The sequence below is a fragment of the Necator americanus genome, chromosome V, assembly GCF_031761385.1.
Source record: "Necator americanus strain Aroian chromosome V, whole genome shotgun sequence".
NCBI classification, from domain to species: Eukaryota; Metazoa; Nematoda; class Chromadorea; order Rhabditida; family Ancylostomatidae; genus Necator; species Necator americanus.
In genome coordinates, this window is record NC_087375.1 from 13,203,899 (window position 1) to 13,228,845 (window position 24,947).

Sequence of the window (24,947 nt, forward strand, 5' to 3'; positions counted from 1 at the left end):
CTGTTTTCATTTCAGTAGGTCTCGTCTAGATATGCATTAGCAAAGCGTCGAGAGGAGTTGAACCGACTGGACGGGTCTCCGCTAATAGATTATATCCTTTTGAAAAGACATGATTATTTCTAGAGAATAAAATAGTAAAATAACATTAATACCATGATCTCGAATATCACTGTGTTTTTTCCACTGACATATTTTAAAATAAAGCTAAGAAATTCCACATAACATTATTTATTATACCTTAACGTTCATAACGTCGGCATCCAAATTATCCCTTCGAATCGCTACAGATTCGCATTTCTATGGGCAGAAGATCAGCACAACACAACAACAAAAAAAGCAGTTGCAGACGAGTAGTAAGTAACACCAGAAAAAACAGAAAGCAACATAGAATGGGGCAGCAATTAATGATTACATGTAAAAATCGATACATTTTAAGGATCACTAAGATCAGAAGAGCTATGAAATGTGAGAATTCTTAGTTGCTTTCAGTTAAGAAAATAAACAAATAGATAAATAAAATATATACATAATTAGTTGAGTGGGAAAGACATACAAAATCACATTGAAGCAGATATGCAATGGAAAGAGAACGATACATAGAAGCAGTGGCCGTGTTGTGGAGTGGAAAGTGATCATTAAGTACGTAGCCCAGGGAACTCCGCTGAAATTGCTTGATTCATTTCGTTCTCCTTCGTTTCATTGCAATCAACGCAATTACTTTCGAAAAGTAACCAAAATTCAAACTAACAGTTCGTCCCACGTAATTACTGCTATGAACTCTTCTACATGAAACTTTTTGGATTTTTGAATCGGATTTCGTTGGATTTTTAAGATAATGAAAACTAACTCCAACTAATCTACTCTAACATTCTAACTAATCTCTGTTACATTTTTTAGCAACTCATATCCTCTGTTGTTAAGTACACACATCAAATTTGAGTACTGTAAAGTACCGTAACATCAGATCACAATTGCCACGTCGGATGGCGCCAAAAACCTCCGCAGCGCCCATTTATGGAATTTGTAATGTAAATGGTTGCTCTTCTACGACTCTTTTTGTTTCTTCTCGGCAAAAATTTTTAGCATTAACATTTGTCATACTGTAGCAACCTTGCTGATCCGACTTTTCTTATGTTATACTAAGTTTTTCATCATCTTTATGCGACTTGTTACAAAATTCCCACAAAAACACACAACCGACTTAAACGTACACCTAAACGTGGCGATTCGAAGCAGCCCAAATATGTGTGGGACAAAATCGAATTCACACAGTTATTTTATATCTAATAGATGTTCAAACACTGAGAACAAATATGTAAGTGTACCGTGATTATAAACTTAAGAAACGCTACAACACTTGTATAAATCACTCAGACCGGCGGGAATAGCGCAATCGGTAAGAGGTTCCGCTGTGGCTGCAAGATCGATCGATCGGGTTCAACATCGCTATAGTGCTAAACAACCCGCTCATCCCTCTGGAGTCGATAAATTATTACCAGGTCCGTCTAAGAGGATAAAAGTGACTTGGTAAATCGCCTAGCCACTGCAGGTCATTGTATAGGCTAGTTACACGCTCGTAATCCTCACACGATTCTTAATTAAAATGAACTTGGGGCATTCTACGCGGATTGATTAGCTCCAGACTCTTTGTCTTTTACCCTTTACCTTTATAGAGAGGAATGAAGGCACGATTCCTTTCTCATCTCCTACTTACGTTTCTCTTTAGATCTCTTTGTAACAAATATAACTTCCAGAGAAACTGCTCGCCATATTTTCTCTGCAGCTCCTGGTTTTTTTCTTTCTCTCGCTTTCACAGGGACATGAAATTGATCAACCATAGTCATGGCGATTTACACAGATATGTTACTAGTATGAATCACTCATCATGGATAAAAGAACGAAATGGGCGGATAATCCTCTGCTGGTCTCCGAGCCAGTTTAATCCAACATGCCAACGCGTTGGGTTGTGATCTGTATAGCGCTGGCACTCGGCCAATTAGGTATGTAATTTGAGTTTTATGCGAACAATCGTGATAATCACTCAAATAATCCGTGTTTTCTGGAGTTTTTACGATTTTTTTAAATCTTAGGTGAAAAACATGTACGCTAATAGCGATGTAAATCTGTGCATTGGTGATACAACCATTGCTAAATTCACTGGTCCAACTTCGGCATGTTTTTCTAACATATAACATACATAGTCATATTCAGATTTTTTAGAACACTCTTATTCTCCGATACTAACGAACCATTCGAAAACTTCGCAAAAAAAAAATAGATTTTTATTTTTTACAATAACCTCACCCGCTTATCTTTACAAGTTTACTCAGCAGATCTAGCGCTGTGAAAAGTTGACCATGCACATATTCTGCTGATATTCCCCTTGGTAAATAGATCACTGAACGTAGGCATTGGTACCCTCGTGTTTTCTAAAAAATATCTTCTTGTATTTCTTCCTGTTGGGCGGGTGTAGCGCAGTCAATAAGAGGCCCCGCTGTGGCCACAGGATCGATCAAAGCTTCCAATCCGACCTGGTGTCAACTAAGTTTTTAACCCTCCGCGCCGATAGATTGATACCAGCATTGTCTCGAAGATAAAACACCGACTTGGCACATCGGCTCGACCCGCAAGGCATTGCATAAGCTGCACGCGCGTTCATAAACCTCAAACGGTCATCAAATAAAGTCGAAAATAAAAAGTAAAGTCGAAAAATAAAATGAAGCGGGCGCATACCCATAGATTTTGATCAGCACCGTGTACTCTATATTTTATCGTATAGTGATAACAATCACACATGGTCCTATTCATCACAGGAAGAGGCATATGAACGATACGGGTCAGTCACCTCGATGCTTAAGAAATTCCATCTTTACTCAGCTGCTCAAAAACACAGTCTACCAGGTTTTGTGATTTCTAAAGTATGTCAATACGGTTGTCGTCTTTTCAAAATTTGTCGCTTACACTGAATCTCAAGAACGCATCCTCAAACCTTGCCTTTAACTGAATCGATCAAGAGAAGGAGGAATAAAGCAACTGTGATTTTGACCAACCATTGCAATGGATTAAGCCGAGGTATCCACTTCACTGCATTACAAAAAAAGGCGCGCACAGAAATTACAAAACACGTACACACTCAGCAACGCTCCTCTTGTATAATTGCCCACAATTACTCTAATATTCTCGGAAAATGACCTTTACGACACACTTATGTCTTCATGAATGACCGCGACGCGTGCGCAGTAACTGGCAACAACTCCACAATATCCTTTCTTGGCCATCATTACATTATCTTCATATTTCTTTTTTTTTTCCTAGTGCACTAGACACAACTTATCAAATTCTGCTCACACTACTTTTGCATTTTTTTTCACTTGCCAACAGGATACTGTGTTCTCTGCCACATGCGAGATCCTTACTTCCACAGTTTGATAGCAGGTGAGTTTTGCGAAATAGCAGATAAACAGGGGCAGTGGAATTATCTATTAGATATATTACATCGTGGATGTTCAATGAAACGGGGGCACCAATTTTTCTATTACGCTTCTAAACGCTGCTTTCCAGGAAAACCGGTAACAACATCAGACATCAAAGACATGCTGATTAGAGTGTTCGATGCGAGTAATAAGGAGAACATCAATAAGGTTTTCACAGGTGGGGAAATTACTTGTGTCGACCATTACCTATCCTCTCAGCCTGCTTAATGTACGGATGCCACGCAACTACCCACGACCTCTTTTCCTCTCTCCCCGGTTTCAAAGATTGACTCCTTCTGCTTGCAGTTTTATATGGAAGCATTTCCTTATCGCTTCAACTATGTGGAGTTAAATCGTGCCATTCAACTCTGCGAGAACTGATCCTTAACTTTTCTCAAATCACATCGAGTGAGACAGTAGGGCGAAAAAATAACAAAACAAGCTATTTCTCAAGATTTGGTGGGCATGGGGACCAGTTTTCGCTTAAAATAATTCTACTTTCTTTCAGTTCAAACCAAAGATAATGAGATCATTTTCGAGTCGGCCGATGCTAAAACAGCAAGATCTGCTGATGGAAGGCCAGAGAACACCGTGGAGATTATGGTAGGGAGCCGTGGGGACAAACGTAAGGAGATCTCAGTAATTTGAAGATTTTTCTTTCCAAAATATATATATATATATATAATAGCTAGAAGAAGCGACAAAACCCTGGAGACCTTGCCCGTCTTTCTTGATTCCACCTTTCATTTTCTTCATGTTCGATTCCACTCGCTAAGAATGTCACTTTTTTGTCAGTTTTTTTGCCTTTTTTAGAAAGTTTTTCTTCTCTTTTTTGAGACCTATTTGGCAAGTAAGAGCTGAGAATAATGTACTGAATAGTTGTCAATTCTAACACACAGCGAATACATAACATAGAACAAAATAAAATAAGGATGTCTAAGCACCCTCTATCGCTAACAATGCCCTTATTTTGTATTTGTATCGAGAAAAACAGGACAGAACCGCATTATTCGCGCCATAACACAAGCAATTTGACATGCATTTCGGAGGCAACGCACCAAAATGACTGTGGTCGAATCATAAACACTAAATTTAATCTCACTCGGGTATTTCTTAGCGATGACCGAATTTCCAACATATAACTGGCAGAAATCGGGTGTTTCGCAAGGGCAACTAAGTGCTTTTGGACAAGTATTATGCTGAAATCGGTCTGTTCTCCGCCAAAACTTGGAATCAAACCTACTATCACTCATTTTCAGCCGCTCTGCATACTATAACAAACGATAGCGGAGGTGTTGAAGTGAAATCAAAGGCACAATGGTAATTTGTCGAGTTTGGAATGTCAATTATAGGATCACTCAGTCAATGACCCATACGTTCATATGCACATTTATACGTCAGAAAATGCCTTTATTCCGTGATAAAAATGTTTGGAAAACACTTTGTGTTTCGAATTTAACTACATTCAGTCCAGCAAACACAATGCAGCTAGAAAGCCTCACTAATTCCACACTATTGAACGAATAGTGATCACTATTCCTCTTTAGGACCATCATGATATTAACGCACAAATGACGACAATATCTCACAGCTTTTGAGCGAAATACACTGTGGACTAGAGAACGCTTGTAACTGTAGAGCTAACAAGAACGAAAAAAAAACGAAAAAACGAAAAGGATTCTTCGAAACAATCGTTGATATCTTGAAGAATACTAGGAAAAAAAAGAAAATTTAAAACAAGCATAAAAACTAGATGCGAATTTGAAGTACGAATAAAAAATCAGGTGATAGCATTAATGCGGCAAAGGATTTCCTCGCAGCGCTGAGAACAAAAGGCAACGGATTCGCAATTCGTATGAAGGTAAAAGATTCATTCAATTGGGTTCTCTATCGTCTACAGGATTTTCTACCAAATTTAGACTGTCTCTGTGAATATTTTCAACGTTCTAAGTGATCTGCTATCGTTAACTGTAGTGCATTATCGCTATACTGTCAGTGTTCATGCATCGCTAAAAGTGAACTCAGAGTTCCGAACAGCCGGAGAGAGCCTTAAGACAAGATGGGACCGCTCATTTCCAACCCTTTCCGCAGTTTCACAAAAATTCCTTAACCTTCATTGCATCGCACGTTTTTTTTTTTCGCAGTTTCTAGACTCTTTGCTCGTTTGGTACTGTAAAATGTCTCTGGTCTTCCAGTTCGTTCTTATCACGTACAAAGAAATCGCCTGAATATTCTTTCTGTCTAGCATCATTGAAATGGCTTACATTGGATGAAAAAAGACTAATAGCAGCAAAGAAAGGAAGAGTATAGAGAGGAAAATGAGCTTTAAAATGGCATATAGCGCAAACGTATAATGTAAACTGTTTTCTCGATAATGATTGTAAAAATTTGAAACTGAACTCCAAAAAAGTGAGCTCCATGAGCTCCTCCTATTTAGTGATCTCAACTTCTCAGTCCATGACTACAAAAACTTTAGAACTGTAAGATTGTCTTACGTTATATTACTGAGTACTACTTCCAGAAAAAAAAACTGTCAATGTTTCTCGCTAAGAAGCCAATACGGCGCTGATTGTTCGATTTTGTCCAACACTTGTTTCCATCCCAACACAGTTCTCAGATCGATCTCTTGTGACCGGGTTTTGTCAGCGGAAGAAGTTCGTCCTAATGGTGTCATTGAAGAATTGCACAGGAACAGCTTTGAGAGATGAGAAACGAACTCATTTTCATTGAAAGGGACATTCTGAAAATGAAGAGCATTATGTTCCATGAGTTTAGAATAGCTATGTAAGAAATTCATAGTTTGTTGGATGGAAATTCACGCGCTGATTTTGTTCAATTTACAACATGCCCACCATTGTGGGCTACCATGATTGATTTCCCCAACGTTATAGCAGTTTTTGACCCCCGTCCCTATGACGCCGATCGTGCAGGGAGGAATGAGACTGCAACATTCCGAGATAAACATGACTGAAAGGGAATACAAATCATAGTTGAAAAAGGTAAGGTCGAATACTAAGATGATCCGGAATCCTTCGCCATGCTGTCGTCCTTAAAAGCACTGTCTTGACATGAGCATGTGCGCACTTGCAAGTCCCAAACCTTTCCAAGTTCGTTGTAGTAGACAAGGGCCATTCCTAACGTAGTTTATTGAAAGAACTTTTCATGGTCACAATTTGTCATCTGTAAGGAATTTGGAGCAGAGCATTCATTGCAAACCAAGCAAAAGAACATAGGAACGGTTCCTTTGGATCTTAGGATTTGACTTCGACTCGTTTAAAAGTAGTTCGTGAAGTGGACGGTGATGGCGATGTGCGAACAACCAAATATAGACGTCTCAACCGTTGCCCACAGCAAAAATATCTTTGAGAAAGGAACCCCCAAAAAAACCTCAACACAAGAACAATATTTCCGCTGGGTGATTTCTTTCTACGGAGGGGGAAGGCGGCGATCTGCACATACTAATACAAGATCTCCTTATCGAAATCTATCGTGAGAAATCGATGTTCAGATAGTTCCTCAACACGAAGCTCTCACCTCACGAGGAGAAAAGTGGGAGCAACGTTATAGTTGAAAAGGATTTTTCTCAGTGGACGAAAACAGTGAAAGTGAACGAAAACAAACAAGTCACTAAACGCTCCCACCTGGGCTTCACATTCCTGCTCACTTGCCGAAGTCTCCTCTTTCGTGCACGAAGACTAAAACCATAACATATAATCAACATTTGCAGATATCAAAAAAGTAATCTACATATGCAAAATTGTGCATTTATATTTCATATTTCACACAAATCCAACAAGTTTTCGGCCGAAAACTCCACTAAAATACCAACACTGTTCATTTGTCTACATCGTAGATAACAAAGCACGTAACGTACTTGTTTTTCAGTCCGAGTCTTTTTTACTGGTTCCGATCCCAAGATCCAAGCGTCATTACTTGAAGCATGAACACTACTGATCACATCTTGAAAACCATAGTGCCTAGAGTTGTCATAATGAAATCATGAGCTAAGAAACAAGAAAAGGAAAAAAAAAACAGGGACAGCCATCACGAACTAAAATACAAGTAATCACGATAAAAAGGCTAACGTCTGCTTCTGAAGCTAGTCAGATTTTTGCTCTTGTTCATAAAAAAAAAGCTGAAAAAGCAAAAAACGAATAAAGAAACTCGGTTTGGTCGTGTAGCTTCAAATTCTCTCTTTCATTTCGTTTACGTAGAGAAACAATCCAGCGAGAAAATTATTTCGCAAAGATTAGAAACAACCTTAGGTTCACGAGTGCGCTACACAGCAAAAAAAAAAGGCGTAAAGCGTATTTTCCACATTTTACAAATCTGCAAACAGGGTTTGAAGAACATGTGCTTCAGAATGGCTGAAGAAGCATTGAAATTTTTAGATTAAAAGCGGCCAAAATAGAAGTAGGGACTAGTATTAGTGCAAATAAGAGTAACCAACCACCTTCTCATGTCTCCACAGCTATGAGGACGTTTCATTGGTCGCACAGGTTCCTCCACAGCAACTTTCGAATTCGTTTCAACCTTAATGGTGAAAATTTACCGTTCAACAAAAGAAGATGGTCCCATGTGATGTGCCCGATTTTCTACCCTCTCGCATACCTTTTGCCGTTCCTTCGGCATAACACGCATCAGCCACGACGATAATGGTTGTTGAAGGGTCTAAAACACTGTGGCTGGTGATAACAGAAGTTCAAAGTATTAAATAGCACGTCACCACCATGAACTCACATTCAGGAATTCGGCACTTAAGACCTTCTCCACTGGTGTTGCTGGAGCTGCAGGAGTACTGCTATCCTCAGCGACAAGATCAAACGAAGAAGCCGAGTCCGAACTTTCTGCTTCTGCTTCAGGTGTGGAAGAGTTCTGAACAGAATAGGACATAATCCAAAGAAAATCTATCTTGTCACATAACCTATATTTTCACCTTGATCACATCGAACTCGGCCATAATAGTTGTAACGTCAGCATCGAGTGCACCGGGTCCTGATGGAATCTTTTTCAACCACTTCCTCACCTTTAAAGAAGGACCACCATTAAAAGATGAGTAAATAAGGTTAATGGACTATACTAGCAAGGGAACTTACCGACTCAACCTGCTGTCTGCTTATACTACTGGAACTAGACGGGTTGGATCTCATACGCAGCACTGACTTATGAGCCATCAGTGCATCATCATCATCATACTCTTCCATCTCCATTGGAAGACTTTCACCAGGTATCGGCTATAATAGACATAAGTTCACAAATTCAAGTTCCCCTCCACTCGAGTCAAAGCAATGCATTCGTAAAGTTCCGAAAAACTAGCCACGTCTTATCGCATTATTTCTTAGCTAAAGATATGAAACAAACCGTAATATTCTTCGATATCGGTCGTAAACTTCAAAGTTTACTACCTTTGGTGGTGTTTTCAATCGAAGTACTGATAACAGAATTGAAACCTAGCTAGGTCTCATAGCAACTATCAGAATAGCTATCATAGGATGTAACCGAGTAGATAAGAAAGAGGTCGTAAAATGTTTCAAATGAAAGAAAAGAGATGATGTTACACCTAAAAAAAAAGGAGTTCGATCTTAAAGATAAGTTAAATTGAACTTAAGGATCCTAGATCTGCCTCGAAGAAGATGCCCAGATGGGGAATGTAATTTTAAACAATTGTAGGCCATTGTAGAATGCAAGATCTGTAACCTCAAATGCTCTTAAATCCTAGTCTTTGAGATTTCAGTATCACAGAAAATAGCACATATCTGAACACACCCTGTTAACATTATCGTGTCTTGAAGAAGTGCGAATAGTGCCGAATGAAAGAAGTGTCGACCGAAGTCCAATTGCATCCGACTCGAACGACACATGCGCTGACTCTCGGACTGACAGGTCAACATGGCCAATTCTGCAAAAGCTTAAACTTTCGCCAGAATAAAATATTCTCTTGTCATCATACTTGAGAATGATATTTACTACAAAAACTTCACTTGTATATATCAGGCCAATATCTACGAACCATTCAAATTTAGTCATAAACGGCTCACCTAGATAAAATATCAACCACGCCCGACGTCGAGCTACCTTCACGAACCTTTTCCAGTGCTTGTTTGCACTCCCCTAAACCAAACGAAATCATATTAATGCGATGAACGTACTACAAACAAGTGTAATCTTACAGATGTTTTTGTATAGAGACTGTTGCTGATTCTCCAAAGTTCTTTCCCTGTGACTCATTATAACATCGAGCTCATCCAGCAACTCCTGTTCTCTGGCACGTACGAGCAGCATCTGCTGCGACATAACAGCTCTCACATCTTTGCGAGCCTATAAACATTATTGTGTGCAGAACATACCCAACTTGCTAATATTTTCTACTATCACAATTCATTTTGAAGAGTTCTGAAGTCATACAATTATGACAGAAATAAGCAACTATATAGACCTTAGAGGGAAAAGAAGTATTATTTCAAACATTATAAATGGAGCATTACTTTCGCTATGAGATAAATACAGAACAAGACCAACCATATCGTAGTTAATCATACAAATACAGAATAAATCATTGAAATGGGAAGAATTTGATCTAAAAATTAACGTCACGTCAGATAAATGCATGAAAACTTTTAGGAAAATTCCTGCTTCATCGCTACGTCGAAGTGCTGCTCACAGTGAAACATATATTAGTAAAAAGTGTTAGACTCAACAATTTAAGAAACTGAAAGGAAAACTAGAGAAAGTAAGTTCATATTACAGAATGTACATGGAAAATGAAAATGATGGCATGAATGTAAGAGAAGTGTTGCTTCTCTAATATATAGAATTAAAAAATAGCGGTTTACCTGGTCAATATTCGTTCTCAATTGTGCTCTCAGTGTTGCAATTCTTGCTGCAGCATTCTCCAGTATCATCAGCTTCTGTGCCAGTCCATGCTCAAGCGATCGGCCTTCCATCTTTATCGGAACCAGAAAAATTAGTTTGAGTTCGCTGCAAATGAGAATCAAAAGATGGTTGATTTGCAGTCAACAAACAGGAAATAGGCGAAATCATAGCACAGGTGGCCAGACGCAACGGAAACAACAGAGGACGACCATGTAAGGAAAAACCTCTAAAATCAACAAAGCCTACTAAGTAGTTCTTATGAGAAGAGAAGTGGTCGAGACAATCCTTCTTATTTCATCCAAAGAAGTGAAAAATGGATAAAATGCAAGGGAAAAGCTGTTATCCAACAAAAAGTGCGCGAAATTGATAACATACCACAGAACAAATACTTTACACCCTTCAATCTTATAGGTTGAACAGTTTCGCGCACTTCACATAAAGAAACACACACATAGGATGGCAATGTCCACTACTTCAATTTAGAATAAAATGAATTACTCTGTAAGGAAGGAAAACATGTTCTTCAACAATAGATAGAAACAATGACATGTTTTCGTAGGAGGTTCAAGCGAAGATAAAAGACTAAACATTGAAGCCTGCTCTTTGAAACGTACTGATAAGAAAAAAGAGATTGGGAAGGTGCAAAAAAAACAAAATTAACCACGGACGGAACACGAATGGGAACCCTAACAATTTTTATGTTTGGGGAACCATAGCAGTCAAGGGGACGTACCATAAGTCATTCCTGGGTTACGGACTGACCAGCAGATCCCACCCCCAAACCAGTCGACGATAAACGTCTTATCGCCTGCGGCCGGTCAGCATTGCAACATCGAAGAGCAAACAAATGAGAACAAAGTGGAGAACGAATTGTCAAACACTGATACGCATACGGAGGTTAGAGCTAAAGAATTTACGTCTGTCTAGCTCTCCATTAACTAAGGCCCTAGCAAACACAATAGTTAGAAGATATTCATTTCAAGAAATGCGGATACAATGTAATTAAAATATAACTAAACAGACCAATTGTAATATCTGGATAAAGATGTACTTACTTAATGTTGCAGCGTGGTGTACACACTTGAAATAATCAAAAAAATTAGCCAGGCTAGACTTCAACTAAAGTGGCCTCGCTCTAAAATGTTCTCGATGGCAAAAAAGGCATCTTCACTAGTTGAGTGCATGGTCCTTATTTGGGGAAAAGTGTAGTTGGTTGAGGGCGGGAACACTTAGCCGCGCTTTTATTATCTCCGGAAACTCTGTCTCCCTCCTTCCTCTTTGTAGCTCCAGCTTTCATGCATAGATCCTCTAAGACTAATGCTTAGCTTTATGGGCCGGACTGAATTAGTTTTCCACAACCAGAAATAACAGCACAGTTCAGGCTCCCTTGAACATAAAAGCAAGAAATCCTGAATATTCGAGCGCCAGAAAAAAGTTCATCCTAGACGAAGATTGTTCATTGCTCTTTTCCACTCTTCTCTCATCCATCTCATTTACGAGCTGTTCGAAGCACAACAGGAAGACAACAAGTCGTTGAGAAAACAGGAAATATGTCCAAACGAACATAACTGCTATAACCTCAAGCGTAGACAACGATCTGGATCAATTCTGGCGGTTACATTTATTTTGTTCTATTTTCATTGATGAGGAGGCAAAACGGACGGGATATGCAATCAATAGTCACAAGCAACAAGCGCAACAAATAAAAGTGATAATGCTCCGGATCTGACCCATCTTCCTGTTTACGTGCGATGTCAGGTAAGATGTCCTTGCCAAATGTCATGAGAAGATGATGTCTGCTGCGGCCTTGTCACCCCCACACATATCACATCTCAAGACACGGTGTTTCTTCAATTGGGATGATTGCTTCTCATTTCAGTTTCTTTTTATACTCTGCTACAGTAGTGATACTTGATAAGTTACATAAGTAAACCTAAGAAGTCAAATTAAAGGAATCGCATAAGTCTGCGCACGAATTACGGAACTACACAATTAAGAAAGCAATCTGTATCGTGCGTTGTTCCGTAAGGAACTGAGACAAAAATAAAAGCCATTCCTCAATGACACGATCAAACACCATGTGCCAGATACTGTATGCTAGCAGTATCATTGGCATCAACTAACATCAAACTTCTACTGGTACACTAATAAGCACCACAAGACGAAAACATTTTGCTTAAGAAACGAGGGTAAACAGAAGAAGGAAGAAAGAAATTTTCTCGAACAACGACAACTTTCAAATATTTCACACTGGATTTCGAAAACCATAGAAAGTGCGCAAGAAACATGTATGTTACTATATTTATCAAAATACCAAAGTAAGTGATGTTTTAAGAGAAAGAAAATCGAAATATTCCATTGAAAAATACAACACCCTGTTCGGAAATCTTCGGTGGTGTCATTGTCTAACAAAAATATAAAGACAAACCAAACTAAACAATAACAATACAAGAAGATGAATGGTTGAAACTCTATAGACATTAAAAAGAATTATAAGTTAGTTCTAACACTCGACCATAAAAGTAAAGTAATGTTTGTAGACGAACAATCACAGGAATCCTCAGATCTTCGGTAGGATCAATCTGAAAACGATGATATATATATATATATATATACAAGAAAAAAAAAAAGATAGGAGACAGGCACATGTGAGTGAGCCCCTCCGAGTTCGATTCGGTTCCTTTCAAAGACAGGAAAAGAGTTTGCTCTAATAGCCTAGCGCACTCGATATTCCAATACTTGCCCCTAGGCGGCATTCAAATCGCGCTGAGTGCACATCTTGCAGATGTTATTCGCGAAGGAATACAAATGGAAAATAGTTAAGTGATTACGTGACATAATACGATAAAAGAAGTTGTTCACTCCTCTTCGCCAGAAAACATCGCTAGAACCTTAGTGAATCCAACTACTCTTCTTAAATAGAAGAAAAAATCGTCTGCGGCATTACTACACTTTCCATTTGTTTAAGTATGATCACGTTCCACAAGTACACTTTACTTGAAAAAAAATAGAAGGCGGAGCGAAAAGTTTTCTGAAGGTTCCAGTCACCTTGGCCATTAATAAAAAATGATAGTAGAAATAAGAACGTAAAAGAAACTTACTCAGCTACCAAAGTCACCAGTGGATTTGGTAAACTCGTGTCTGGATGTTCGCCTGCAGCGCTCCCAATATCGATATGCGTGAACTTCAGCGGATGTTTACTATCAGAGCCATGTTCATCCAGCCGTGATGCCTGAATAACACCCATTGTATTGGCTAGGCAATGTACTATTCTGTATATGAAAGAAATTCAACTTTGCAACATAATGCAATTGAATACTGTTCAAATAATATTATATTTCTTTCTCTATCACATGTGTTACACAACATATGGTCACGAAATGGACCAAAACTTAAAATGAAGAATGGATTGAAAGAATAACCATAATCAAAAATGCAGCAGGTGTTTGGTGACCTCGTAACGTCACTGTCGATGGCTTTGTATTACCTTGACGTATATGGGCCTGCTCACATTCCGCTTTATGAAATTCATAGTCCTAGAATCAAGTCGATCGATGCCAGTCACTTCGTAGAAATAGCGAACAGCTGACCTCTGGCTGGAGCCGGCTGATTTCAATCGGTTGGCCGTAGGTGTCACCAGTGTCTTGAATCTTGCGAGCCCATCCACTCTTTTTCGCTGGTCCTGAGAAAATCATAGAATACGAGTTGCTTTTCTTCTTCTGGGCTACCGAAGTTTACCATTATCCATTATTGCAGCATAGTACCCGTACGTCAAAACCTCATGTCCTGTTAGTGTGGCAAGTGTCATCAAATGGGGATTCACTTCATTAAGAGCCTTAACATGTTAACTGAACACAATTATACAAAATGAAATATAAAACAACTCTGGGAAGAAGACAATTCTAGTAAATCCCCTTTGAACGTTCTACGTTTCAAATTACAAAGACTAACGAGAAAAAAATATGTGAATGCAATTGTCACCCAGCAATCTATGACTTTTTCACAAATAGAACACACAACCGCTTGTTGAGAACTATCCACTGGACTATTATAATACATTTTAACGACTTTCTCTTCAATGAAATAAAAATAGCGTTTTCCAAAAAGATCAGGAATTCATTTTTTAAAAAAAAAAATGCAAAATGAAGAAGGAACCAATCTTTGTGGTTCTGCTGCTTTATGCTGAAGTTTTCAGAACTAATTAATGGATTTCAAATGTAGCATAAACTAGATCCTTTCTTCAATCTATTGCCCTGTTGATCGATTTATGGCCGCTTTGCCGCACAGACCAGCAAAATTTCAGAACGAGATCAAACGAAATATCAGACAGTTACAAAGTACAATATCTATCAAAATCTAAGAAGTGGTCATGCGCCTCGTACTAAAATCTTCATGCAAACAACCGGCAACCGTTAAATTCGGACATCTCCTATTTTATAAAGCCGTCCCTTTACTGTTCGAGGCGTCCCCTGGTTGGGGACGAAATGCCATTGCAGAACTTTTTTCTGGGTACATGTTTGCGTGCACACGCTTTGTGCTTTTGAAGACTCTAATGACCATTTTCCTCAGCTGTTCCGAGAATGTAGCTTATTTCTTCAATTTAAAAGAAACATTTAAAAGAATACACACGTTTAATAGTCTTTATTTCCTAAATGGGATGAAGTCGAACGAGACAATTACTTTTTCTTCAGGAATGAATCATACCATGCTGCTAGCATACCTCTTCCTTCGCTCTCGTCAAAGGATCAAGCATAGTGATACGTCCCTCGGCATCAGTGTTATAGATATGAATGCGCTTTCCACTTCGTGATTTGATCACTTCATCACATGTATATGCTTTGGCACCAATACTATTACGGACCATACACATGTAACCAATAGCCTAAAAGAACTTGAATGGATGGAAAAAAACAGTAATGGAATAATAGCGCGTACGCGCACTTAGTTCATTTCATTATATTGTATAAGACTACAATCCTACTCTTTAGAAAGATGGTAATTGAACAACAATAAATGAAGAGCAGCCAAAGGAAACTTGTGGTAAATGACGTCAAGTTTATTTTGAACAGGAAGAATCTCCAACCATAGGTGCGATAGAGAGAACCCCGATCCTCCTCCTCAGAAGAAGGTCTAGTTCATGGGGTGGAGCCCAAGTGATGAGATCCGTTCGCGAAAGGTTCAAAAGAGATTGATCCCTTCGTCAACCGTCTGCAAGTAAACGGGGTCGGAGCACCGGCTCCGACTATCGCATCTATGCCTCCAACCAACAAACCACAACGGCTTCTCCTTTCAACGAAAGTTGATAAAATGCCGAAACTTTTCGAAACTGCGCAAGACTCAAGTAAAAGGGTGTTACTCTGGGCACCATACCCTCTGGTTCGTAGCTGTTACCATCAGCCCTCTGTACTACCTGCCTCTTGAGTACCAGAACAGTTTTCTAGTGAATACTTCTGTTATGCCCTACTGCTCACTAAGCCTTTCATCCCTCCGGGGTCAATAAATTGCTGGATAAAGTTTCTGGTGCTAATCAATCCGCTTCGGATGCGTTCCCACGTTCACTTCAATTCAGAATCGTTTGATGTTTACAAACGTGTAACTGTCCTATACAATGACTTGAAGTGGCTAGACGATGTGTCAGGTAAGTGTTTTTATCTTTCCAGACAAATCAGGTACCAATTTATCGACCCCGGAGGGATGAAAAGCTTGATGAGCACTAGGACGGATTCGAACCTCGATCGAAGGAAGGAAGCGGAACCGCTACACTACACGTTGGAAGCAACCGGGAGCCAAAACAGAAATTGCAGAGGTATTGTTATTTGATGTAAATATTAAATAAATGCACCCAAGTATTTAATATAATCAAAAAGTAATGTAATCGAGAGTAAACACGTCAACAACATTGTCAGCTAAAAGCTGCAGTTCTAGAGATCTTCATTAAATGGATAACAAGTAACGTGGATTAGTTCCAAACCTTCTAAAAAGAAAAGATCTCAAGGAGATCTAAGAAAATCAGTTCAATTGAAAAGATCCATCATAGCCAGGATAGCCAACGAACATTGCTAACAAATGTAGTTCATTTGGGGGAATCGAGCGATTGCAATCAAATTATGATGTCTTTTTAAACGAAGCAAGTGAACTGAAGCTAAGACTACCCTTGAATGTCTAGTAAAAGTGGTTTTGGAAACTTTTTACTCGATATGCATTCAGTTCAGCGACGGGTGTAGCGCAGTCGGTTAGAGGTTCCGCTGCCTGCACGATCGATCGGAGGTTCGAAACCGCCCTAGTGTCACCAAGCCTTTCATAGCTCCGGGTAGATAAATTGGTACTAGACCTGTCTGGGAGGATAAAAACACTGACTTGACACATGGGCTATCCCCCGCAAGTCACTGTATGTACACGTTCGCAAATCCCAAACGATTCTGAATTGAAGTGAACGTGGGCGCATCCCAGGCGGATTGATTAACGCTAGAAGCATTATCCTTATCCTTTAATTCTGTCAAGAAAGGAAATCAGAAAAGTGAAGGTACCCGGGAAATATTTCAGAGAACGAACAATGATTTGGAAACTAGAGGTTCGTCATCTCTCTCTTCAGGAAGAACTTGGGGAAAACGGCCTTCGGGGACAGGAGAAGGAAGTTGAGGGGGAGGGGGAGGGGGGGCACAGTGGAGGGAGGCGCCCTTATTTCCCGACGCTCTAACTTACTTTTCTCTTAGTAACTTAAGTTTACATGTCATAGATCCTCTAAGACTAATGCTTAGGCCTTAGAACCCCGACTGATTTGATTACTTCGAGAAATAAGGGCGCCACTGAGTGCCCCCCCTCAAAACAACACTTTACCCGAGAACTTGGAGTAGCAAGTCCCTCACAAAATGTGTTGGTGGTAATGGTAAGTTCGAAGTTCGAAGTGCCTCTGTTAAAAAAATCACACAAAAATTACAAGAAGCCACAGGAGAAAAACAACAGTAAAATACTGCAAACATTAGAACTTCGTTTAAGACGTGAAACGAATGAGAAGTTGGATGTAGAAAATATCAAAAAGAGAGGTTTGTTTGGCCACTCTTTCCCAACAAAAACAGAAACAACGGAACTGCAGTCGAACAACCCACCTTAACGTGTTTCGGTTTTAGAATATCCAATACTTTGAAGAAGCCAGCCACCACGGCACTTCCATACTTGTCACGGCACATTCCCCACATGTTTCCACCAGTTTTTAAATCGCAGCCACCTGGAAACCACTACGCTGGCAGGTTTTTTAAATTAAAAAAAAACTATCAAAAACTAAAAAAAAAGCCGATTCTCAAGAAAAACTAGCGATAATAATGAGCAGTGAGTGATACTGAAAACTTAAAAAAATATATAAATTTACGCAGAAACAAGCAGATATGTCATTGAGAACAAGATAGCCGAATGAACTTAAGAAGTCTGGTCATTTTTCCAGCGAAAAAAAAAGTCTGACTTAAAACAGTCTTTTATCTTCAAAAAAAAACCCTCGTCATCTCAGCCAGCAATTGCAGAACAAGATTAAGCTGATTTTCTTATAAGAAACAGCACATACCGGTATCGATGGTGACACCTTTGCCAACCATCATGTAGGTGTCCTTAATGTCGCCTTCTCCAACATATTCCAGACGAACCAAACGAGCCTGAGAACATGATAGTATATAAGAGTCGAACGCTTCGAACGGTTGTTACGTTCGTCAAAACTATGCAGCTATTAATCTGTTCAATAACGTTAAAAATGATGTTTGACGTCTACACTATTACAACGAAGATGTTCTTAACCATAGTAATAAACGTTGTGAGAGATCTACCTGATGTTCTTTAACGGTATTAGCACAACGATTCACCGCTGCCATAAGGGGATATTCCTTCTCTATTAATTTCTGGTCCTCAGTAACCTCGACCTTTACATTTCCACCAAGGAAAGCCGACTGAAAAACCAATTGAAGCTTCAGATAGAAAAAGTAAGTATTGCAAAGAACCACTCTCAACTACTATAAATTGAGCTTGTAGATAATTTTACCTTCACATACTCCGCTGTATTAGGTGGTGACATCCTCTCCGGTCCAGTCTCACCGACATCACGACACACAGTAAAAGCAGCTTCATAGGCTTCAACAAGATCCACTAGACGTTCGAAACGAATCTAAAAGCCATTAAAAGGTCACATAAGTATATTTTTATTTATCTAAATTAGAACATGCAAAGAAACACCCCAAAATCTCGAAAACAAGAAAACCGACTTACTGGTAGCAATCCTAGTTGGTCAAATTTATTTGTAGGCTCTTCTTCTCGAACATTCAAAGGTGTGTAGAGAGGAAGTAATGCTCCTAATGCAGATACCAATTCTGCCTGTGGATGTCGAGGATGCGGCACAGTGACCAGCAGTGGGGATTTAATTCCAGCCGAGAGCGCTCTGTTGATGAAAATTTTGAATACCTGCCAACTGATCGAAATAAAAATTATCTGCACCGCAACAAAAATCCTTTTCCATCTTATATCAAATATTATTTTGAGTAAGACAAAGAATTCACATTAGCTGAGCACATATATATTACTACACTTAGTCGGGTCAAAACGACAAGCGGGGTGCGCTCGAAGCGGCGCGGTAGAGCAAACGGCCACGATCGAGTTGGACCATAGCTAGCTCCACAAGGACTACAGAGTGAAGAAGATGAGAGTCCTAACCTCCTTCTTACGCGAGCTTGATCGTTTTGACCCGATTACATCTTGAGGAGCAGGTAGAAAAAAACATGTATATTGTGTATAGTCGGGTCAAAATGAAATGAATCACAAGTATAGTTCTGGTGCATTTGCGTACGCGCTCGAAACGACGCGGTGGAGTTGGCAGTTGGCACCTAGGTGGGACCGTCACAAACTGCAGTGAAGGGTGGTGCCAGCAATGGCTTCAACTTCTAGCCGCTACGCTCCACCGAAGCACCTCGAGAGAAGCCGCGTACGCAATTGGGTACGTGCTTCATGTCGTTTTGACCCTATGGCCAGTTCTAAGTAGTTCAGGCGACGCACGACTTAGGGCAGACATTGTGGTAGGGGGAAGTGTGCCACACAGACAAGTGAGTGAAGCACCCATACCACGTTCGCACGGATCAACACAATTCAGACGAATGCAACACCGCACAGTGTTTGAGAATGTGCTCCACCCTCATTGCGGATTGTACACTCAGGTGTAAAAGAAGCATTTTATTAATCCTCAAGATAATCCCTCCTAACTACTTATCCATTCGTTCTTTTGTTAAGATAGAACCGAAAAGGGCGCACTGCTCATGTTCGAGTTGTCGCAAATGTGTCTAACAGCTGCAAAGATATTGCATACCCACCGCACTATTATAGCCTCACAAAAAGTTCATGTAAGCCGTGATTACGTAAAATGTAGAAAGAATAAAGTGTTATGGTAGGGTGAAAACAGTGCACTCACTTCGATCATAACCGGTACTTTTCACTGCACCGTCTCAAGCGCAGCCAAGCTTGGTCGTTTTGACCCGACTATACTAGGGATGTGCGCCTTTGATAAAGTCACACATAAAAGTTGCAAAATGATAATGACTAGATCTGTTTCAACCATGAGTGTATTGCTAACAGTTTATTTCCAGCTCTTATGCTTTCAGACATCAGAATAGAGGACACATACAGTCCATTGTTATCGGCGTTAACGTCGCAGATGGTGTGACTGTCGCATTAGCGGATTTGCACATATTGAGACCATATTAGTGACATGATACCCTTATCAGGTGCATATTTGCATTTCCCTCCGTTGCATGTCGCTGACAGATTCAATGCAGACATTGGATTCCATTCTATCAATGAGATGGGGCTGACGCGCGTCAGAAAACATTGCACCTGTACATAATTCAAACTAGCTACACCAAAACGAAGGGCCTTCTGGTTCAGAGAATTAGCACACCCTTGATCAACAGGCTCACTGAGAAATCGATGTGACCGCCATCACTTGACGCTATATACGTCATTATAGGGCTACACTGATAAACTTTGCAACTACGATAACGGCAGCAAACTGTAAAATAATCTCAGGAATTTTTGCCCTCGTGGAGGTCTGCGGACGCCTCAACGCTGAGAACAAAAACTTACGGTACTTTTGCAGCTTTTCTAACTTCTTTCTTGGTCAGGTGACAAGCTTACGATTGCCCAAGTTTGCCTTAAAGGCATCACCCCACGAATTTGAGGTGGTGCAGATTTCAGGTGGAGTATTCGTATACAGAATAGTAGAATATGGAGAGGGGGGTGATTCCGTCCATTTCTTCTTAATTGCCGTAAAAAACTTCCCGGAAGATGCGGCGCCGCACAAGGCTGGCGCACCCCGGTCCAACTCCTTGTAGAAAATAGTGCACCGGAACGCTTGAAACTGTATCTTACGGGCCGTTTTTTACGGCAATTAAGAAGAAATGGGCGGAATCACCCCCTCTCCATCGTCTCCCATCCCGTATACGAATACTGCACCTGAAATCCGTACCACCTCAGATTGGTGGAGTGATGCCTTTAATGGAAAAAGTAGTTGACCAAAGTGACCATAGCTGTAGAGACGAGAACAACCACACAATCGAGAACTTCAGCAGGAAATTATCTCCCAAATGTGTTACAGATTGCTCTGAGCACCCTTGGAGAGGTTTGTCTGTGCAGTAATCCAGGATGCTAAAAGCTAGTTGGTTTCGGTGATCAGAAGCAGGTTTCTTTGTGCAGCAGGATATGACCCTACGCATATTTCCGAAACTTGTTGTGGCAGCTTCTGGGCAGCACTTGAAAAGCTCAAAAAAGATTGCATAACCATAGCATCGAACTACCATCCAACAATCAATAGTCACGACCATATATCTGTGCACGTTTATTGCAATAGCCGAAGCCACTGCTACAAACAAAAGTTATACAAAATTAAGCAGGAAAATAAACTTTCTTATTGAAAACGGAATCCAAAGCACTTCCCGAATTGATCTGATTCAATATATGTAGTATATCACAAAGTACGCAAAAATCCGCTGTTGGTTCTTATTTGCAAGTTAAAATGAGAAGCAGTGTGAATTTGGACTGGATATCAAAGTTATAGAGTAAATGTGAAACCTGTTATCCTTAGTCCTTTCGACCTTCTTTTCTTAGATGGTTAATTTCATTTCTGAATAAATTCCAAATGCAAATCCAAACAAATAAATAGCAATGAAGTGATGAAATATATGCGACTTCCAATCAAAAAAGAATAGGCATCTAACAAGAGCCGTACAAGTATAATGTCTACTACCACTACTTATGATCGTAATCATAAGTAGTGGTAGTAGACATTATACTTGTACGGCTCCGTCACTTAAAGGCAGCAGGGATCTGAGGTGGTGCGGATTTCGGGTGGAGTATCCGTATACGGAGTCGTAAATTCTGGAGACGGGGTAGTTCCGTTCATCTCTCCCTGCATCAGTTCAAACAGCCGCTTCCTGAATGCTGTTTTGTACGACGCTATCTATTGCAACACTCCACCCCTGGCTCCGCCTCCGCCCTGCGATTCGTCGAAAATCCAATCCGGACTACCCCGATAGGCAGTAAGGGACGCTACGCGTGTAAGGGTGGCGAGCTGCAATAGAAGGTGTCGTACAAACATTCAGCATTCAGAGGTCGGCTGCATGCAGTGATTGGGAGAGATGAGCGGAACCACCACGGTTTCCATAATCTACGACCCCGTATACCGATACTCCAACTGAAATCCGTACCACCCCCATTCGTGGTATGCTGCCTTTAAAAAAGTTCGAATTAGTGTTACCACTTACAGTTTCACTCCGTTCTTCGCCGCTGTTTGAAAACGACGCACGTCATCAAAATCTCTCGTTACTGGCCCTAGAAAAGAGGTGCTGATAGGAACAACAAACTGCAAGCACACATGAACACGGAGATAAGTTATTCTGAGTGCCGGCAAAAGCAGACAGACAGCAGACAAATTGATTGTCAAATCTCAAGAGTACAGCAACAGCACCATTCACGCGAACTACAACTCTTAGGCAGCGAGATTGATTTCCGAGATCACAAATGCAATCAGAGCAAACTCTTAAAGCTCATATACTGATGCTAATTAGTGTCCTCATATATTCGTGTACAGTGCGGACCAATACAAGAGTAAAATTCAGAAAAGTATATTTAAGGCATCCTGAACAAATATCATCCTTATTTATGAATGTAGGTCTTCTCAGTTTTTAATATAAAAATGCATTCACATTATTTCGCACCGATGCGTTTGTTAGTATCTGTCTGTTTTACTTAATGTAAAGCAAGAAATATGGAGTAATCCTAAATTGGACGTGCCTGTCCCAGCGAGGATAAGCCGTCCGGATGGGATAATCTTCTTGTCAACTGGTACAATGTTAGAAGAGGTTAGCGCTCCACGATGAACCTGAACGATCAGACCGGATTCTATGCAGTTTCATTTGATCACAGTAAATTATTTGAAACCTGTATAAAATCCTGAACAGCTGGTGAAACGTCCTTCAGAGCGGGAGTCTCATCTACGAGTTTTGCACAATTTGTGACTAGAATGACACCATCGTAAGTGGAATCACAAAGCGAAGCAGCACGCAGCAATCGCGTGGACAGCAACGACTGCAGAGACATGCACCGCTGAAAGAAACCGAAAGAATGTTGCTGATTGCAAAAAAAAAACAGCCATAGAATAAAAAGGAATGATGAGAGAAAGACGTTGTAAAAAAAGTCACAAGAGAAAAACAATAGAAAATAAACAAAACATTTCGGAAGAAAGAGGTTGGAAAAGGAACACGCAGAATAAGAATGAAACATCTAATCCAACTAAGCTGTTCAGACACAGAAAACTTCAGAAAGGCCTAATATTCCAAAAAAAAATCTGAGCGCAACAGTGGATAGATTACGGCAATATTGGGGAATATTGTGAATTGGGAATAGAAAAGTGTGCATCCTTTGCACTCGAAAAAGAAACTAACGAGAAAAAAGTGCAAAAGAACAAAACTACACTCTGTCCAAGGCTTTATCAAGACAAAACGACACAGGGAACAACAACCGACATAAAAACCAATGATACTCCTCTTTGTTCCAAGAAGTGTGATTTAATTGCATGAATAATCAAAGAAAAGTTCAGAATGCATCGAAAGAGCACTTCGGTGGTGGTAGATGGAAAACCACTATTCTATATTTAGTACGCAAAGGGCAAAATCCAATTACAGCACAAGAGAGCAACTGATAAGCGCTCTAATTTCCACTAGAACGGATAGCAATATCAATCAATTAGCAAACATTTTCTACGTTCGATAGTAACGGACTGGTTACCATAAGGGTATTTTTTACTTTGGAAATGATTTGTTTTCGGCGCATAATCTTTCAAAAGCATAGCAATGATCAATTCAATGTCCTGCTTCAGTTTAGTGGATATTAACTGCAACGGGAAACATAGGGCTTCATCAATCACATTGGTCAGCATCAAAGAGGAGTTACTCTGCTGGGTCAAGTAGTGGAATCTTAGGATTTGGGAACTCAGCTACAGGTAGTTGCACCAGTACGCAGATGCTATCTATCGTCTTTTATAGGTGCGCCAAATAGTGGAATCAAAAGCTTCTTACACGCGCAGCGCATCGCCTTATCACAAGTTTTTGGGCGGCGACCATTTGAACCATAGACAAATGATGTGGTGAAACCCAAATAGAGGAAAGTGTTGTTGGAGAGAGGCCACACAGCGGGGACATTAATTGTGGATGTTCTATCTTACTAGTTTTCTTCGTAACCTGAACTTATATGTCATAGATATTCTAAGACTAATGCTTAGGTCCTAGGGCCCCGATTTATTTAATTATTTATTTCCAGAAATAAATGCGCCACTAGGTGCTCCCCAAATCCCCAACTGCCTGCGATTCAGACGGCACGATCTCATCGAAACGAATGTTCCATAATTCCCATTCTACGCATTTTTAAATTTCTTCGCTCCTGTCACAAAGATGATATTTTGTAATAGTATGAAAGTACTGAAGGGCAAGAAGGAGGTTTGCAGCGAGGAAAAGACAAGCTGTCGACTCCAGGAACGACGCCAGACGGTTGATTCACAATTATAAACGAATCAAAAAGCAATAAAAGCATAAGACATAAAATTGTTTTTAAAGAAGCATAACACACCTTCGTTAACTGCTCGTAAAACAGTAATGGCGCATTGCTTCGATAGAGCGATGATTTACTGATAAGAGTAAAGGACATTCTAGAAGCAGTTCCAGGTAACACCATACAGTAAAACATCCCTTTACTAAAATGAACAACAGCGCCAAACAACAGATGAGATGGATAGTAAAATAACTGAAGATGTGATGGATGGTGATGTAAAACAAAGTATCCAGATTTCGGACTAGTAAGCTAACACCACAACCACTTCATTGTAATATAGTCAAAAAAGAATGTAAATAAACAATAAACACTAGAGAATGAATGTTTGACGCGTATCCACCATGAACAGGACTACGTCAAGCCCCACTGACAATGAGTGTGCCGATTTTAAATTGAGTGCTTTGACATAGACAAATGTCTTCCCTCGTTTTTTTTGGTGCATCATTCGTGTGCATGAACGAAAGAATAGGAATAAAA

The 24,947-nt window shown here is 40.0% G+C and overlaps 3 protein-coding genes across 6 annotated transcripts; 1 reads left to right on the forward strand and 2 right to left on the reverse strand.

Moving 5' to 3' along the window:
• Positions 1–1,948: 1,948 nt before the first annotated feature.
• Positions 1,949–4,797, forward strand: RB195_013736 (uncharacterized protein; the record flags this gene model as incomplete). 2 transcript variants are annotated; one of them, XM_064203697.1, is made up of 4 exons in its annotated part: positions 1,949–2,000; positions 3,562–3,651; positions 3,982–4,098; positions 4,733–4,797. In XM_064203697.1, the coding sequence occupies 4 exons, from the start codon at positions 1,949–1,951 to the stop codon at positions 4,795–4,797; spliced, it is 324 nt and encodes a 107-aa protein (XP_064059578.1). The 2 variants fall into 2 exon arrangements, with proteins under 2 accessions (XP_064059578.1, XP_013299304.2); XM_013443850.2 differs by lacking the exon at positions 1,949–2,000 and adding an exon at positions 3,402–3,435.
• A 1,209-nt stretch (positions 4,798–6,006) lies between these two features.
• On the reverse strand, positions 6,007–12,129 carry RB195_013737 (uncharacterized protein; the record flags this gene model as incomplete). 3 transcript variants are annotated; one of them, XM_064203699.1, is made up of 14 exons in its annotated part: positions 6,007–6,213; positions 7,115–7,168; positions 7,348–7,450; positions 7,927–8,006; positions 8,085–8,144; positions 8,214–8,348; positions 8,410–8,499; positions 8,570–8,707; positions 9,240–9,372; positions 9,512–9,584; positions 9,644–9,791; positions 10,307–10,451; positions 11,080–11,091; positions 12,077–12,129. In XM_064203699.1, the coding sequence occupies 14 exons, from the start codon at positions 12,127–12,129 to the stop codon at positions 6,007–6,009; spliced, it is 1,431 nt and encodes a 476-aa protein (XP_064059579.1). The 3 variants fall into 3 exon arrangements, with proteins under 3 accessions (XP_064059579.1, XP_013299305.2, XP_064059580.1); XM_013443851.2 differs by lacking the exon at positions 12,077–12,129 and having other exon boundaries at positions 10,307–10,417; positions 11,080–11,082; XM_064203698.1 differs by lacking the exons at positions 11,080–11,091; positions 12,077–12,129 and having other exon boundaries at positions 7,924–8,006; positions 10,307–10,417.
• Positions 12,130–12,906: 777 nt separating this feature from the next.
• On the reverse strand, positions 12,907–24,593 carry RB195_013738 (uncharacterized protein; the record flags this gene model as incomplete). Its single annotated transcript, XM_064203700.1, has 15 exons — positions 12,907–12,928; positions 13,448–13,578; positions 13,769–13,882; positions 13,937–14,028; positions 14,085–14,181; positions 15,067–15,228; positions 17,453–17,571; positions 17,902–17,989; positions 18,158–18,277; positions 18,370–18,492; positions 18,594–18,762; positions 22,130–22,196; positions 22,659–22,746; positions 22,806–22,970; positions 24,489–24,593. 15 exons carry the CDS (start codon positions 24,591–24,593, stop codon positions 12,907–12,909), a joined length of 1,662 nt encoding a protein of 553 aa, XP_064059581.1.
• Positions 24,594–24,947: the final 354 nt, after the last annotated feature.